The following is an 18,936-nucleotide window of genomic DNA, read 5'->3' on the forward strand; positions in this document are numbered from 1 at the left end:
AGACTTTCCAGGCTTAGGTGCTAAAACACTGCATCGGAATTAAGTCATACCTCCTGGCATGAATCAGCTGCTAAATCCAGTTCAATCGTGTATCTTTGATACAAATCCCTCCTGGATAACTGCAGTGTGGAGTAAAGGTGCCAAAGGAACCTCCAGACCCAGGTGCTAGAGGCACTGCTGAGGAGCATTAGGCTGAGAGTAAAAAAAAAAACAGAAAAGGAGGCACTGAAGTAGTTACAGGGTTGAACAGTAACTTTGTCACCCGCAAGCGTCCCAGACGACGACTCAGAGACACTGCCAGCTAGATGCAGAATGTTTAAATGTTCAAAAAGCAATGAGACACTCGATTCTCTCAGTTAAGATTCTTTGTGACTGAACTGTTCCAGCGCCACCGGGTTCCGCCGCGGCATCAAACCCTGCCAGGCGTACACCGGGCACACCTGAGCAGGTGGACAGCGGCGCACCCTCGCAGGGCTGCAGCTCGAGACGGAGCTTTCCCTCCCTTCTTGGGCACCGCGCTACTCCTTAAACACTTTCTAGATAAAGAAACTCAAGCAAACAAAAATACTCGAAAGAGTTCGGGGCAGCAGGACCCGAGTCCCAGCTGAGCGCGGGCCTCCCCTGCGGCTGTCACTCAGCAGAGGCTCCGCGCCTACCGGAGTTCGGCTCGCACAGGCGACCGGTTTCCCCTGGCAGCCCCCGGCCGGCCCGGCTGCGCCCCTTCCCGCCCGGGCACCGGTGCCGGAGCCCGCGGCTGCCCGGGACGCGGGGGGCGGGCCGCCGCTTCCAGGCTGACTCACCCCCGCTCCGCCCCGATCCCGCGGGGGCGGGACCGCCCAAGGCCGCGCCCCCGCCCCGCGCTCCCGGCCGCCCCCCCCGCCCGGCACGGACCGCAATGATTTAGAAGTTCAGGAATCCCACGTGACGTCACGGAGGGTGATGTAATGCTTCTCTAAATAGAACGTATTGTAACCGTCCCTCAGTCCAACGTGGTTCCTCCGGCCGCGCTGCCGGTCCCGTCCCCGCCGCGCCGGGCGGTAAGTTCCTAAAAATACGGGGCTGCCCCGGGAAGGCGCCCGGCGCGACGCGCGGCGCACCCCGCAGCGCACCCCGCACGGAGCCGAGCGCAGCGGCGCAGCAGCGTCGGGTGCGCGGCTGGGGAAGGGGCAGCCTGCGGCTGCAGGGGCTCTTCCCTCCGCCACCGCATCTGCTCCGGAGGCAGCGGCGCCGGTCTCCGTCGCGGGCGCGGGGTCCCGCCGCTCCCGCGTCTCCGCCGTGCTCGGGGAGAGGGGCGTGAGCGACCCCGAGTCCCGCGGAGGGCAGGGCAGGGCAGAGCGGCGGGAGCGGCAGCGCACGGTCGCCGAGACGCGGGGAAGCCGGGCTCCCTGTCCACACTTCAGGGAGTTTGGGAAGTCTGCGCGCTGCTTCCCGGGACGGGATGGGATGGGATGAGATGGGGTGGCTGCCACGGAGCGCAAACAGCACCCCGCTGGTGTTGCCCCGAGCGGAGCGAGCGGGTGGGCAGCTCCCGGCGGAGCGACCGCGGAGTCCCCGCGCCCACGGCGGGCTGGACGGCTCCAGCCTCAGCGTAACCCGGCGGCACCCGGCGGTGACAGCTCGGCGGCGCGCTGCCCCGCCATCCTCTCTCCCCGCCGCCCCCAAAACTTCTGGATAAGTTTCGCGGCGGCGGCCGTGCTTCCCAATGAGCCGGGAGCAGCCGGCGGTGGCCGCGGAGCGGTGCGCGGGGTGGTGCGCGGCCGCTTTCCCCGTGAGACACCCCGGGTGCCGGGCTGCTGCCGGCCCTTACGTCATGCTGCGGGCCGGTGCGGGGCTGATGCTCCACTTCTGATGCCCTCGGGTGCGGGGAGGGGGCGAGTGTTGACAAGGTCCCTTCTCTGCAACCCTCCTCTCCCTTTACAGCCCCTCTACTCCGCTCATCATTCCCCCTGCTGTCAGCTCCACGTCCCCCTGCTACTGTCCTCTCTTACAGGGGTCTCTCTCTCCCCAGCGAAGTTTTCAGGACGATAAGAGCTGCAGGAGTGTAAGGGGAATACTTGCTAAACTCTGCCTCCTCTATTATTTATGTCCGAGCATGGTGAGTGATCCTTCATCTCCAGAGCTCAATATAAGCTTTATAATTGGAAAGAGAGGTAGTTTCAGAGATGGGGGTAGGAATAAAGGAAAATGAAATGTCCATATGTTGTTTAGTTTTTCTTTTTTTCTTTTTCTAAGTCCAGACTGATATAAGAAGTGACTTAAGCAGCAAGATTAGAAGATTTCCATATATTATCAGTAAGAAACAGTGCTTAGCTAGATAAAATTGAAGCTTGAACGAAGAATAATAATTACTGTGAAGCATCTTACTTGGGCTTTTCTCGAGACTGCAGTTTTTTGGAGAAAGATTCACCCGCTGGTGTGCACCAGACTTTCCTTGTCTGGCCATTTGGACAAGCAGCAATGTGTCAAAGGAGCAGTGGTGTAGGAAAACTTTCTTCTAAGATATATGCAGGGATAATCCAGAAACTTGTCTGAAAGAAAATTGAGAGGTAGAAAGTGAGAGCTGAATGCAAAAACGTAGGGTAATTTGTGGGAATTTTGCTGAAGGAGGTATGCTTCCATAAAGGTACCATTTATTTTCAGTATAAAAGTGTACAGTGGTCAAAGTCCCTGCTCAGTGTTTTGTAACTTTCATGTGGCGAATGAGGTTGTCGGTATCAAAAGCTGGGAATTCTTAATAAAAAATGGCTAAACTCCTTATTTGTGACTCCTTAATCCTAAAGGGAGCTGTACAGGTCGCAAAGCACTAGGGAAAAGTGTGATTAATGATCAGTGATTAGTGATAAGTGATTAGTGGTTTTATTCAAACTGTTACCTCTGACCAGAAGCACACATCAGAGGATTAACAGGCTCTTTAGATAAATGCTCATTAGTGGAAGGGGGAAAGCAAAGATAATAGGCGTGCACACAGGGACAACTTTCTAGGAAAATCATTCCTGTCTCTGGCATAATAAGCTCCGTTAGCAGAAAGGCTCTTTAATTTAAAAGTTGCTTTTATCTTGTAAATCAAAGATAGATGTAGAAGTTTGCTGCGCTATTATAGCCTAAATTTTCCCATATCCACTATTTGTGGATTATCTCAGTAGTGATATTTTATTAAAAAAACCCCACACCACAATTGAATCTGTAAGAAACAGAACATTCCCAAGGGCTAAAGCCCTGCATCCCGAGACATCTGCTCCCAAAGCCTGCTGCTGGCAGCTAACTAGATGGCGCAGTCCTGTTGTGTGCGAATGTACACTTCTGGGTTATGAACTTAGCAAGTAGCAGCTTGCTAGGTGTCCTTCAGCACTTACAACGAAGTTGATTCTGTGCTCGGTTAGAGGCTAGACAGTACTATGAGTTTGTAGTCACATTTTCCACTTCAGTTAATCTGGGGAGTTAAAGGCTGCTGGAAAAATGAGTCTCATTTACTGAAAGGGATGGTGAGAGAAAGAAGAAGAGAATGAGAGAGGGGCAGATAGCTACGGCCCGGGACATAACTCTTGATTGCACTGTTTTGTACTGCTTAAATGAAGTACAGTTCTGATGGCCCTAATTAACGAAGCCTGAAAGCTCTTGGGAGTTTTTCCCCCAGCTATAACTGGTAAAGTGAGTCTTTTTCTTTTTTTTTAAATAAGTCACTAAAAAGAAGGAACAGTTAGTGTGGTGGTTAACAAAACAACTTGGACCTGACTGTGCTTTACAGATTATGGTAAGGAGCCTGTTTTTATGATAATTAACCAGTGATTATTCATTACTCTTAATTATATATGGCTTGGGAAGAAGTGGTATCTACTGCTGTTGATAGACTTGGGAGTTTCCTTTGTCCTATTAGCTTGCGTAGGATTTATGTTTGGTTTCAACTGTGGAGATCATCAAAGTTTCAAAACTTTAAAAGAAACACTTGAGTTAAACAGGAAATAGAAATAATGAACTTATGGCATGAAAAAAAATGGCTGTAGTCTCCTATTGTTACATCTTTAATAGGAGACTCTTAGGAATAGTCAGGCTAATGTTTAAAATCAAAAAGTTTTGTACTAGCATATAAAAAAGGCAATAAGCGCTGTCTGCCAGTCGTGAATATTGGATGGCACTTTTCCAGGATTTAAAATTGCAATATTTTTAAAAGTTTACACATTTAGAACAAGCGGAAACCTTTCCCCCCTTCCAAAACACCAATTTATAGTTCAGCTTCAATTTATCACACTCCTCTTCTGCTAATTTAACCCAGGGAATGTAAGGGGAAAGAAACCATGTATATACATTTAAAGAGAAGATAGAAGCAAGATTGTACATGTAATTTTATTTATATCACCACTTAGCAGAATGACTTACACAGATAAAGAGTAATAGGTGCTTTTTAAATTTGATATTCACTTCCTCGTGCTGAGAATCTAAAATGTGCAGCAATCACATTTATCCTGTTCACTGCTGAGGAATCTTCTGTAAAAGATCGTTGCTGTGAGAGCTAGAGTTCACTCTGGAGTTGATGAGAGAGAGGTAATCTCCCAGTGCCGTCAGAAGGCAGCTCTTACGTACTAAACCTTTCAACTCTGTGTGGGCAGAATCTCTCTGAGCTCAGTAAGTCTTGCAGGATGATTTGAAACTGGGTTATTAACTTGTCTCCTTGTGGCCCCCTCTGAAAACCTGTCTCTGTGCCCCTAATCAGGGTATGAGGATCTTAAATATTAGAAGAATTCGTACAAGGTTGTTGTTGCTCTTAAAATAATTTCTTTAGTCAAGGACTTTTCCTCTACTCTTCGTCATCCCATATCTATAATTTCTGCCATTAGTTGACTTTCTTTCTGGATTTCCTATAAACCTGTCACTTTGAGGGTTTATACCTATGTTTATGTATTATTAACTTTAATTTTAATTCCAGTGACCGTCTTTCTTATAAACTCTTTATTATGAGAAAACTATTTCAGGACAAGATTTTGCAATATAAGAAGAACAAGATTGTTTTTACTTCAAACATTTAAAAATTATTATTAAGGACCATGTGATTTATTATTGGAACAAACTGGGTTTTTTTCTCAAGGCCCGTGAACACTGATTTTTCTTATAACTTATTGCAGAAATACTCAGTAGACACAGTTGCTGGAAAAGCAGATGTATAAAGCAACAAGTCTTTCAGTTCTGCTTCACAGGTCTAGATGATTCTTTTGCTTTGATTCTGTTTTGGTAATCTCATGCTAGTCAAATCAATAGGCAGACATATATAGCTAAGCCAGCCTTTTTGGCTTAATTTTTCATGTGTAAACTTTCATTGATACAAACACATAGGAGTCTAAGTGGAAATATTTAAAATACTTCGAGAGTCTGTCAGTCCTAAGTACTAACTTCAGGGCTGATCAGAGAGCTTGGTAGGTCACTCTGCAATACCTCAAACAATTTCTGTTGATTTGTCCTCTCTTCATGCTGCAAGCTTTTTATCCCCTGCTTCCCTTTCCTCCATCCCCACCTACCCTTATTTCTTGGTAAATTATCTCAGCAAATGATAATGCTCCAGAGCATTTAGGGCTCTAGCCTTAAAAAAGAACTTTTAGGGCTTTTGCATTTCTCTGCCTTGAGAAATGATCAAAGTTGACCACAAATTTAAAGCAACAGCTTGGAATAAGAACTATGAAAACATGTTTTTTCCTCTTACCAAAAGTCATATTACTATGCTAATTTACAATTCTGAAGGTGTAGTATTCTCTGACACAGACAAAACAGTGATCTCAGACAATATGTTATCATGCTGTATTTTAACTTCAGCTACGTTATAGCATAAAGTACAGAAATTAACTTCTGTAGACTTGACATGTAAAAACAAAACAAAATCCTGTTATGGAAATGCTTTTTTGTTTTGGTTACATATACAATCAAATAAATTATTTAAATAGTCTCAGGTATACATAACAAGCACAACATAACATACATAAAATAATTGTTTCGGGTATGTGATGAAAGGATTTATTGAAGCACATAAGCTCTTGTGTATTTTTACATCTGTGGAGCTCTTGTGTTAGTTTTTGCACTTTTTGTTTCGCTCTTATTATGGCTCAGGTTGATGGGGCAACATTGAAACTCTAAAATAATACTTCATCTACTATTTTTCACTAAGGTGTTACTTTAGTCTGTAATTAAAATTACTGAGAGTCAGCATTTCTTTACTAGCCATTGCATGGGAAAAGCAGGTGTTATTTGCCCTTTGAGAGTTAAGAAAGGGTTGGTTGCATTGGTTTATAGATTTTTAGGCTGTGATATCAAATGCTATTTCATAAACACAAGGAGATTTTCCAAGGATTTTGCTGAAGGCTGTTGGATTTTCAAAGTAAAACATTGAAAGCTTACAACAATTTCCTTAGCTTAAAAGATGTTTTGCTTTTGGTTCTTGTTTCCGCCTTATACTTTTTTGAGAATTTATTCAAGAAGTCGGTCCCACGCGCTACTCCAGAATAAATGCCTTGAAACACTGTCACCAGCAGTGTTTGTGTAGGTGTGTGGTTTTAATAATCTCTTCCTTTGAGACAGCTCATGTCACTGTTGTGCCGCCTTGCCCTGTAAGGTGATTTTAAGGTGTGGGGTGAAGCCCTGCTTGGTCAGAAGACTCCACTTTGAGGGTGATAAAAATGGTAACGTCTTTAGAAGAAGCCAGAAGGAATGAGATTCAAATTTAATTGGGAAAAAATACTACAAATCCCCTCTTACTTTTGCCAGCGGATTCTGCTTTTCTTTAGCTCTGAATGTTTTTATTGCTCTTACTGAGGTATTGATACCTCTGCTAGCTCAGGAATTGGGCATGGTTTGATCTCACCTGCAGCTTTCTACCCCACATAAACTCAACAAATAGTTTCGACTGCCTTTTTAACCTTTGCAGGGTTTTTTCAAGCAGCTTGCTCTTCTCACAGCTTCTTTCCTTCCTAAGGGCCTTGTCTTTGTGTGCCACCACTCACGACACCATTTCAATGCAGTTGAAACGTCTCATCCCAATCTCAGTATGTTTGTGTATTTTAAGGTTTTCTGTCCAGGGATGTACTGAGCTCAAACTAGTCATCCTTAAATACACTGCCTAAAGTTAATACAGAGATATGTAATTCATTTGGCCGATGTTTTCTCATTTAGAGGAAGATGCCTTTTTTCCTGTTTACTTTGTGGGCTTGTGCCTTTAGTTACTCTCTCATTGCATGTAAGGCAGCATTGTTCATCACCACCTTTTTCTGAGCTGTTTGCAAGTACCCAGAAACTAATTTGTCTTTTCTGGGAAGTCAACCTTGACCAGTGGCTCCTAGATCTAACATTTGATTTTTTTTCTCCTGCTGGTCTAATGTAAGGAATGCTAGCTAATATGCTCAACACAGGGGGCTCTGTAGCACAATAAACAGAATCTGAGATTGGATTTGGGATGTGTTGTATAAAGCAGCTATAACAGTAAGCAATAAATTGAGATGTTAGTGTATTGGACTCCCTCTCTCTTTTTTTCCTTTTCTGTCTTTTAAATCTTTCAGTTCTGGAATGCTGAAAATACTATCTGTAGAGTAATATTCTGCCTAAGTAAATGTTCCAAGATATGGGTGATGATGTTAGTAGGTCACTTGGTCATGCACTGATGCTGCAAACCAGCTGCCAGTAATTCAGTCATGGCTAAATTAGTTTGCAATCATTCCCAGTCCAAATATGCCTCTCACTTAACTTTTCACAAAACTTTTATTCAACAGCAATGCTCTGTTACTATGGGCAGAGCTTTAAATTATGAATGGCATCAAGTTGCACCAGAAGAGGTTAAGCTTGCATATTAGGAAAAGTTCTTCACCGAAAGGGTTATCAAGCATTGGAATAGGTTACCCAGCGAAATGGTTGAGTCACCATCCCTGGAGGTAATTGTAATTACAAGATGTGTAGATGTGGCAGTTGGGGACATAGTTATGTAGCGGATTTGTCAGTGTTGGGTTAATGGCTCAACTCGATGATCTTAAGGGACTTTTCTAACTGAAACAGTTCCATGATTCTGTAATAGTAAGTCATACCTCCATAGATACTACTGTGAATTAAAATTAGGCAATTGGTTCAGTTACATCTGCTTTTGGTTCTGGTCAAGTCAGTGAATGAGTTTATCACAATTCTTTTTTAAGTGCCCAGCAGGAAATCCAAAGGTGATCTGAGTGTGTGACGGCAAAGAGCCTGGAATTGTACTTGTCCAGAAATGGCACTGTCTGTGTTAGAAATTCGGGATTGCCAGTATCCTTATAGGAAACTTCTTTTCTCAGGATGGTTGTAAAAACTAAAAGTGGAGCAATGGAGTAGAAACAGATCATCAATTACTTTGTTCAGGACTATCTTTTCCTAACTATTTTTTTACTTCATTACTGAATGAATGCTTTAGGAAGAAGAAATTTTGGTTAAGGGTTTGTGATAATTTCAATCACAACATCAACTTCATTTTTTATGACTTAAAAAAAGAGCTAATTTTGCTGGTGGTGACTTGGGCAGAGGGGGAATGGCATTTGCATATTTCTCTTAAAGGCTGAAGAGATCAGGATCAACATCTGTAGAGACTTCCATAATTTTCTAGAGTGTGCAAAATGAGGGAAGAGATTCTGTAGTTAAAAACAAGTTAAGGAATTTTCCTTCTTTTCTTACTTCCATATCCTTAAGTGTATCAGTGTAGCAACTTTAAAGTTATTTTATATCTGTTGTTAAATAAGGCCAGTGTAAATTTATTTTACTGGATGTGTGACAGAAAAGTATTTTTAAAAGGCACTGGGAGAACAAAATGAATGAAGTAAATCTTAAACCACTTTCTATAATTCCTGTACTGCCCTTCCATTCTTCAGTGCTAGTAAAGCAGTACATGGACTCAGGAATGAAAATGCATTAAATTCGAGTAATTGATGGTTTATCACAAAAAGTAAGAGAAAGCAGTAATTTAACTATTTTGATGAGAATCTTTAAAAGACAAGCTTCTGTAAATAATTTGCTATGAAAGTAGAAAGGATCAAAGGAGCCATGGGTTTTATGACTGGGTAAGTAGAATTACATTCTTGTGGATTTAAAAAATATCATAGTAGAGCCTAATTCTCCACTCACCCTGATACAAATCTGGAGCGACCCTATAGAAATCTGTGGAGTTACCAACTGCAATAATACTCATTGAGAAGAAAATTAGATTCATGGGGTCTATTCTGAACATAGCCTATCAGTTGTGCACTGTGCAAATCCCATTATTAAAGTAATAGCCTTACATGTCACGTTAAGGACGGCTGTTTCCCCAAGATGAACATGTTTGCAGCTCTCCTCATCTTGTGGTTACTTTTTAAGGGGGCAGGGGGATATTGAGAATACTTATTTTCTGCTCAATTAATATTCTTTCCGTGCACTCTCCTTCCTCTCACGCGCTTTATGTGTGGGTGCGCAGTCTGCACTCTCCATCATCTATCTGTCTGTGTCTCTTTGGCTGTGACAGTCACCACTCTGGCCTCAGGCTTGCACAACATAGATGAAAAGCCCACCAAGCTTTTCAGTTAAACATGACAGGATATAATTCTGCTCCTAAATATGATGTGCGTTTTCACGATTAATGATGCACCTGTGAATTGGAAGTAACACCTTAGACTTCAGTTACATTTTATACGTGGAGGTTTTAGGTTTTCTTTTAGTATTTGAAAAAAAAAGGCAGTAGAGGGTGAAAGAAGTGAGGAGGCAGTGTGGCTCAGCAGTTTTAATAAATTGGAGTATTTGTCTGCAGCACTGCAGAAAGCAATACCCAGGCCACTCAGCATCTTGCATAGTTCTCAAGCTGGCCTGAGAGTGAGAACGAAGTCTTTGAGAAATGGGGGAAAAATGTCATCACTGCCCGAGCTGCTCTGATTTTGTTTTTAAACAGCAATAAACAGATAATTTTGAGTAAAGAAAAACATTGCAAAGAGTGATAAATAGACAGTGTCCAGTGTACAACCCACACTTTGCCCAGCCCTAATCATGTACATTTACTTGCTTCCAACTTTCTTCATTTGGCCCAGCATATGTGGGGTCAGCTCTGTTTATTTTGAAATTAGTATAAATTGCTTGACTTCTCTGAAACTGTGTGGACTGAGGGTATGGCCCATGGTTGATTATTAATGGCACACAAAGGGTATCTTCTGTGTATATTCTTTTGTGAGAGGCTATAAAAAATATTTTTAGGCCCTATAACTACTCTGATGTGCCAAGTCTCTGGATCCTTAACAATCCAGAGGTTAATTTATCAAAAAAAAAAGAAAAAAAAAAGAAAAAAAAAAAGAAACAAATGCACAACTATTATTTCATTGCCAAACATTTTTAAAAAACACTATTTATGTAGGCCCTATATAAGCACACATTGTTTTATGTTCCTTCTGCTGCTTTGCATTTGACTAAACCATTATTCTCGAAGTGCTGTGCTGTGCTGAGATCATCAGTGATGATGGTGTGAAAACAAACAAGTTTTAGCATGAGAAGTCACTATATAATTTGACAGGGAGGTTGTCAGCACCAAAACATCTACATTCATTTCATCTCTGGTCAAAGCAAAATAAAAATCAGATGGCTAATGGGGAAAAATCCATTCTTAGGAGGAAGGGAAGGGGATTGGATCTAATTCTGCAAGGTGCCATGGCAATCAAAAGTAGGACCAATCTCAATTTCTACTGAGGTAAATGGTTGCTTAGGGCACTCAGGGACTAGTGTTATTGGGCACCTTTTCTCCAAAGTTTAGTAAAACTGCTGAGATGAAACTTAATTCTTCATTAAATCAAACTGCCAACAAGTTCTTGGGAGTAAAGCTCTCTTTGTTAAAAATCAAGATATGCTTCAGCTCTTCAAAAGAGAGCTAAAAAAGTATGTGCTCTAATTCTGTAGCCTTCAAGGAGTCCTTCAAGTGAAGAGTTCTGCATATACCTTAATGGTACAAAAATTCTGCTTTGGAGAAAAACATTTCTGGCCTCTGCTACATTACACAAAATAGGGAATTTTATTCTTTTGAAAGTGACCTTTAATATTATCAATAATGATTTTGTATTCCCTAGTGTTAAGTTAAAAATCTTTGGGACTAATGAACGCAGCTATGTATAGTCAAATGGGTGCTGTGAAAAAGAAGCTATCAGCTATGTACATGCCCCCCAACATTTTTCTTTGTTCCTCAGCAAAAATTATAGTGGTCTGTTTTTAACAGGAACAGTTAAAGTCAATGGATCCCAGATGAATCAACCAACTTAATAATACCCTAAAATTTAGGAGTTCCAGATAGTTTAATTTACTGCTATGCAGTGGTCTTACACTTGAACTTCTTACTGGATTATCTAAATTGTGTGGAGCTTGTAGGATACACAAGGAAACACTAGGAAACATTGCTCCCTCTGTAGCAGTCAGGAGGCTACATGTTGTATTTTCTCTCTCGTGTTGTCTGATTCTATATGAATTTTCTTGCCAAAAAGTTGCTATTCCAAAATATTGAGACAGCCTATTTCTAGGCTGTCAGTCTTCCAGTTTTCATTTCAGAGTTTTGAGTCAGTGCACCGTCAGCCAAAAGCTTTTCAGCAGGCTGAAAAGCTTTTAGGCGCAGAAGGAACTTAGCAGAAATATTTTCAGCATTGTAATTAATTCTAAATTAATTTATGATGAGGACAATAAAAGGCATAATGATGACGGTTTTATCAAGCTAGTCATGAAAATAGATTCGATTTTCTTTTTAAATTTGAATTTGCTATGTTGGTGTCAGATAGCTTAAATGTACTGAGGATGCCTTGCAAGTGAAGTGCCAGTTTGACATACTGGATACGCAGAGCTCCTTGTTGTATCTCTTCTTTTGAAGAAATAGCCTTCCTTGAACAGGGAAAAATGTGGCATTGGGAGTGCTGCTGAGCCATATGGCTGTGTGACTGTGGCAGTGAGATCTACCTTATGCCTCTCCCAACTGATTAAATTGTGGCCACCAGAATTCAGGTGCTTTCAGAAAGCCCAAGCAAGATTTCAAACAAATTTCTCACTTGGCTCCAGTGCTTAGAAAATACTGGAAAGGGGAATGCCCACGTCTATATTTATAGAGAGGTATGTGCTCATTAGCATCTGGAATGCGTAGGTATTGCATGGAGAATAGATTTTGTAAAATATCAAATTTTTTTGTAGCCTGACATCACAGAATTTTAAGACAAAAACCAAGTCTGCAGTTTGGCAGCTGGTTTGTACAGACAGACCCTTGTTTACACAGTAAAGGATACAAAGCAGTAAATTGTGTAGCTAATTGTTAGGTGAGAAATAGGTAAAAGCAAGTTGTCCATGCCATGGAAATAACATTTTTGATAAAGGTTGGTTGTGAAAGAGGTAAATGAAAATCCAAACAGGAATACTTTTTTCAGCCTTTTGTAATTCCGTGAATATCACTTTCCTCACATACCTAGTGCTTTCCTACTAACCATCTTCAAAATATATGCTAAAAAAGCATCACTCTTTTGGTGCGTACATTAGAATACCAGTTATTTCTCCACCTAATGACTGACTCTATCTGTGCTCTCAAGTATGGTGCCTGTGAGATGGTTGGAGAAGCAGCAAGGTCCTGACAGAGCCTCTTGTCTCTTGCTAAGCGCCATATTTAGCGCAGAGGGGATTTCCTTGCCGTTGTGTAGAGAAGACAGTTGGGCCACAGGGTTTTTTTCTGCACCCCATCCAATCCTGAGTTAAATCAAGTAGCAGTTGTCAGGGGTTAAAGCTGGTGGCTTCTGAGCAGCTTCTTTGGAGGGGAGTACATCTGGCCTTTGCAGCCAGGCTAGTGACATTTTTCGAGGGGAAAAAATACTCATCAAAGACTTTCACACAAAGAATTTTACTGAAAAGAATGGAGACCTGAATGTATTCACAGTTAAAGATCAAATTTTCTGAGTAGCTTCAGCCAAAATAAAAGGGGAGAAAATTATGTGAAAAAGTCAAAATACTCTATTTCAACATTTTTTCAAAGTGAGGTTCATCCTCTTTGAAAATTTATTTATATTAAGGAAGACATAAGCCACTACATATTTCAGATTTTTTTTTTTTGTGTGTGTGATGAATAAAGTCTTTCAGGTTGATGCAAACACTTTCATGTTTATCTGCCTTCATTTCTTTGCTCATGGCTTGGGAGGCTGGGGTCTCTTTATCTTTCTTATCTGAACAATATAGTTCTGTGCATATAAGACAGGGACAAGCTCCTGGAAAGCTGTGTTGTTTGAGAACTTCAAATGGCTGGGTAGAGGCCTTTTGTTGGCCGCATCTCCCAAGTATTTCCTAAGACTTGGTCTGGTCTGATCTGACTGGAACCGGGAAGATTGCCTTCCCTTGAGGGTATTGCAAAATCAATGTAATCAACTGATGGGATCAGAAAAAGATTGGCTGAAAGAAACCAAGTCTTTGTACAGTACCTTTGCTGAGAGTAAATTTAGGAGAGGCTGTCCTCTACTAAGAATACTGTCAGAAATATCTTTTTGATTTTGATGACTTTTTTTTGAATTAAATCATTGCATAGTTGTTAAAATTCAGAAATTGGAGTAAATGGAGAAATTCAGAAATTGGAGTAAATGGAGAAAGAGTCTTTTTTAGTTATGCTACTGGCTTAGGTTTTTAGGATCTTTTAAGATGTATTGCTTCTTTATGGGAAATGTAGATTACTTAAATGGATTTCTCTTACTGGGAATTATCTGGTGGAAGTTCTGATTAATTTGAATATTCAAGGATGGATTAAAAGGGAGCTGAAGGAGCAATTAATGTTTCCTAGGTATGGCTTTTTTTTTTTTTTTTTTTTTCTTTTGACCAGATTAGTTTCTCATTTTTTATCAGGAGACATACTAGGATTTGATGAGTTCTATGGAATTGCTTATTCTAGTTGTGTGGAATTGCTTTTCTTATATCATGTGTAGTATTTAATCTCCATATGATGGCTCTTTAACTTGTCTTTTCAAGTGTGTGTTTTGGTGGTTTGATGGTATGTAGAACATTTCCTTCCTGTACTTCAGCATTTCTAACCAAAATCTGAGTATGTTTGAAACCTTAGCTTATTCACACTTCCTAATCATAATCCCTTTGGTTTCCTTGTCAGCACCTTTGTGGTATTTCTCTGGACACCTCTATCTAATATCTCCAGAGGTTATTCTACAGAGTAACCTTTGACAAGATCTATTACTTGCTACTTACTGCTTTTAGCAAGGTGAAAAGAGGTCAGTCTCTGTAAAAGGCAGGCATTATTAGAAGACTGCTGTAGAGCCTCTTGGTGGCTTGCCCATCTCTTCTAGCAACACTGCAAATCAGTTCAGGCACCTCCTCTACAGCACAAAGCAAATTGCATTTATGAGTGGATACGATCATGTGTAGGTAATGCATGTCCTTGGGAAAGTGGCTCCTTTGTGCGTTACAAAGCCCCAGGCGGTTTCTTTGTCAAGGTTGTAGCACACTGATGCACCCACCGGAATCTGTGGGATTTTTGCTGTCAGCTTCAAGGGTAACAGGATTTCAGCCTGTTAGTTTTTGTATGATCAGTTTAATTGAACTTCATGGCCAATGCTAATGATGTTTGCTGCTGCAAGAGTTGAATTGATAATTTGGTTACCCCTCCTGTCAGAATTCAGGATCTTCTAAATGAAGATTGTCTGTTGTTGTCTGTTTCTTTAACCAAATTAAGATGTAAAAACTACCCTTTTCTGATTTGAAAAATACAGATTTCAAAATCTTATTTTGCCAAAAGAGTAACTACAAGATCATTTTGGCTGACAATACAAAATCCTAGAAATTAGAAAAAACATATTTTATTCCAGATTAATTAAAAAGATGACAAATTGCTCAGGAGACTTTAGACAGATTTCAGAGGTGTTGAAAATACAATTTAAAATTAATGTCTAGTCAGTTTATCTGCATGCATCCTCTAAAAATGAATGAAAAATCTTCCCAGCGAACTTTGAAATATGTCAGTCTCAGGTTTTGCCAATGAAGGAGGCTGATGTTTTTAGCCTGGTTGTATCAGTTACTGATCACATGAAAAACATGTTTTTTCATGGTTTTTGTACATGTAAATTCGACAAAAGCTACTGGTATACCTTTCACATGCAAATAGTTTTAATACAGGGAAAAATGCCCTCTGTCTGAGCTTTAAATCATAAGGATTTTTCCTCTCATCTCCAAACACTGAAACCCAGGCTAACTTGTTGCTAAAATGGCTTTCACCTTCTGTCCATAGTCTACCAATTAAGCACATGCAGACAGTGACTGAAACACTCTGTCTTGGAGTAGAATTTAAATTTGATTTACCTAATGGGAACTCATTGCCACATGACTACTGTATGTGTATGGCCTGGACAGCTGGGCCTGAGCTCTTTGCAAAAATAAGGCATGATAATGGTCTGAGAATATTTAAAAGTATATAGGAAGAGCAGGGTATAAATGTGAAATGTGTATTACTTCTTTTGCTTCAAATAAGATGAATAATGAAGAGAATTAATGTTTTTTTTCCAGTGTAATCATATAGAGGTTAAAATACAAACTGCCAAGACAAAACAACTTTCTGCAAGCTGAAAAAGAGGTTTCTGTGAAGTGTGGTGGTTCCTGATGTTCTGCTTCTTTTCTGCATCAGCAACCTCCCAGAAATTCATTCACTATGAATTTACCTGAAGGAGTCCTTGGCATATTCCTTTTTTTCCAAGCCCACTCTTTATTTTTAAGCATGCAGAGAAGTGCTCGTATGCATACTTGTGTGTAATTTTAATTTTATTTTTTAATTGCATCTCCTCCTTTGGTTCAAACTCTCTAGCTGGAGATTAAATAATTAACCAAGTGAATTGGCCTTGCACTCCAGAGTTACAACCAAAAGCTGTATCCTGTGGTTACAATTAAGGGCTCAGTCCTTGCAGAGATGAGCAAGTGTTTGCAGAAGGTTCCTTTGAGACTGAACCCAAGAGAATGAGACCAAGAGGTTGTAAGGCAACCGGATGCATCAACATCCAGAGCAGGAGAAGTATATACAAATCCTTACTATCAGAGAGATGGAAGAGCTTGCAGATAATCTTCTGCTCTGTTTTTGGAGTGAGAAATGTAAAGACTCTCTAGTGGGGATGTTGGAGGCAGGAGGTGGTGTAGAACTAGGGTAGGACTAGCCAACAGTGGGTGAAATCAGCTTCTTTCTCAAGGCCTTTGGATTTTGTGGAGGCTCTGAAAAAAGCCATGAAGTCATCCTCCACAGGTGGAACCCTTCCCTGCTAGAAACTGTTGACCTTTTACTGTAAATTGTCTCAACACAAATTTAGTACTTTGTGCATTTTAAGTTCCAGCCACCAAAGTAAGGTGCTGGCAGAACAGAGAGTAATTGCTGCTGTTTTCACTAAGATATGGTAACTCACAGTTGATGAATAACATCTGACTTATATTCTGTCTGAAAAGATTGTATATGTGCTTCTTTGTTTGTTTATTTTATTTCTCCCCCCAGACCAGCCACAAAAACCCTACTGCTCATCAGTGCAAAACCTTGCACTGACTGAAGGGGGAATTCCATGTACAATTGCCAAAAAAAAAAAAAAAAAAAAAAAAAGCAGATCCTGTAGTGAGGGAGAAAAAAATGGTTTCTGTTTCTTCTCATCTGCTTCCTTGCTTTCTTTTACTCAAGATTTTCAAATATTATCAATGTTAGAAACTCTGTATTCATTTTGGTTGCATTAATGCTGTAAGGCAGATTTGCATGGATTTTACAGTTTGCATCAAAGAAGAAAAAAAGCCTCTGCATGATGGGCAAACTGTCGCTTAAAATCAAACTACTGCTGGTCAGTTCCCTGAACTAAGTGGTAGGTGGCACCCAGCTTTGCTACAGCCCCAGAATTTGATGGCTGGGCAGTCTCTCTACTGAACTACCAAACCTCTTATTAACTGTAAAAGACTGTAAAGCTGTAATTACAGAGAGTGTAAGTAGCTGCAGTGGAGGGTAAAGGCCAAAGAAATTAAGAGTTCGAAGAAAAGAAGGAAAAGACTCAGTGAGTCCTTGTGTGTGTGCTGACTGAGAAGATTGATTCCCTCAATGGTCAGCTTTTGTTTGTGCAGAACTTGGGAAAATTTTGAGCAATCTAAGTGCATTTTAGATTTTGATTAAGGTACCCGTGTGATGGTCAACTTTATGGCAAATCAAATTACAGCTACAGATCTGTTAACTGCGGAGAAACTCACAGCCCTCTGCCTCTCCACCTCATGCATGTACCTATGATAAGTTCAAAAAAAGGGGTTTTCTTTACAAAATATTTGCTTTCACTTGAAGTGGAAGTTGGAAATGGGAGGTCTGTTTGGCCTAGCTGGGTGCCTGCTTGTCCCCATGGGTATGGTTTTTCCAAGCGATGGCTGACAATACGCTTGGTTTGAATTAGCTGGAGCAGAAATCTGCAGGGACCTGAGGCTCTCCATCAAGAATTTGGGCTGTTAGCTCTTGCCATTCAGCTGCTTCCTGATTAGGAGAATGCATCTGTCCTCCCTTCACTGGTACCTGTTGGACAGGGGGAAGGCACATCCCTTGCCCTGCTTGTCCCTGTAACTTTCCCAGCAGGTGAGCTCCCTGCACCAGCACAAGCTGTGCCACGTATATCAGGGAATTTCCCCAACTCTAGGGTCATCAAACTTACATCTAAACATGGTGTCCTGCAATGTTCCTAACAGAAAACACCAGCTCACCTGAGCAGAAAGTCTGTTTGCAAATTTCTGGAGGTATTCAGAGGTGGCAGGATTTGTGGTAGGTGGGTGAATATTCTTTCTCTGTAAGCTGGGCCCAGTTTGGAAGATGGGATGTTGCTTTCTAGTTGACCATGCTCAAGAGCAGTGTCTTGTGGCAGCCTCCTGTGCTGTGTCTCTTAAGGCTGTTGAAAAAATCTTGGAGGAAACAGCCCCAGGTGAATTGGAAGAAGGGTGAAAGTGAGGAAATGTGATATTTTGCAATCATGATGTTCTCAGCCCCTCCCATGTCTCCAGGATAAAGTTCATTTGCCGTAAGATAAGATAGGTTTTTTATAATGAAATAATATTTCAGAAAAACTTTGGCTTTAATTTCAAAGCAAAGGGAAAATGTAAATTCAGATCAATCAGAATGTCAGTGAAGGTGTTTTGTGTCAAAAGACATGTTCTTTTTTTGGCTGTAAACATTGTTACACTATTTACAATATAATAGTGTTGTTTATACTTCTTTTGTCCATTAGAACAAATTTACTTTCAAGATGATTAAAAGCTTTCAATTTTAAAACATTCTATTTACCTGGTTGTCTAGTGATTGTGATTTTTTTGGGAATAAATTTTTAAGGTTAGGTGATTCTGCTGTGCCAGCTGGATGAAAGACCTTGCAGTAAATCGGTGCGGTATTAAATCAGATTGCTGCTGTTTCTGCCATGGCGCTGGGATTCTGCTCTAAGATGCTTGTAATTTCTGCATTTCCAAAAGCTTGGAAAAATACTCTCATGAAAACTAAATGTAGTGGGTAATGAAGGCTAAAATTGTTTATACTAATCACATCAATTGGAAAATTATCTTCACTCAGCAACTCTTCTACCAGCAAATTAAGACAGCAAATGGTTGGTGTTGGGGATCAGCTTTACTTTCCAGCGACTTCTAGTGGGATCTTGCTCTGTATTATTTCTCAAAACAATCAATGCATCTTCTCTTCCTCTGTGAGGGCTTTTCTTCTCAGTTATATGGTTTGTGTAACAAACCATTAGTACGTATATGCTGCGATTTGTTGCAGTTTATCCAGCAGAAGTCCGAGTTTGTGGTCTGTACTATCTGGGCTTCTGAAGAGGGACTGCAGGCAATGCACATCTGCCTGCACCTCAGTGGTGCCTCTTCACATCATTAAACATAATTTTTGGATAACTTTCACAGGTATCTTTAGATAAAAGTTTGAACACCTGGAGGAATTACTCG

The 18,936-nt window shown here is 40.9% G+C and overlaps 1 protein-coding gene across 1 annotated transcript in view; it reads left to right on the forward strand.

The window, feature by feature from the left end:
• The first annotated feature begins 2,035 nt into the window (after window positions 1–2,035).
• CREB5 (cAMP responsive element binding protein 5) overlaps window positions 2,036–18,936 on the forward strand; it is a 251,583-nt gene continuing 234,682 nt past the window's right edge. Inside the window, exon 1 of the mRNA XM_053955521.1 lies at window positions 2,036–2,095. Coding sequence (XP_053811496.1) covers window positions 2,093–2,095 — 3 coding nt within the window. The 5' untranslated portion in view covers window positions 2,036–2,092. The remainder of the gene's footprint in view (window positions 2,096–18,936) is intronic.

Source organism: Vidua chalybeata, chromosome 1 (assembly GCF_026979565.1).
Source record: "Vidua chalybeata isolate OUT-0048 chromosome 1, bVidCha1 merged haplotype, whole genome shotgun sequence".
NCBI classification, from domain to species: Eukaryota; Metazoa; Chordata; class Aves; order Passeriformes; family Viduidae; genus Vidua; species Vidua chalybeata.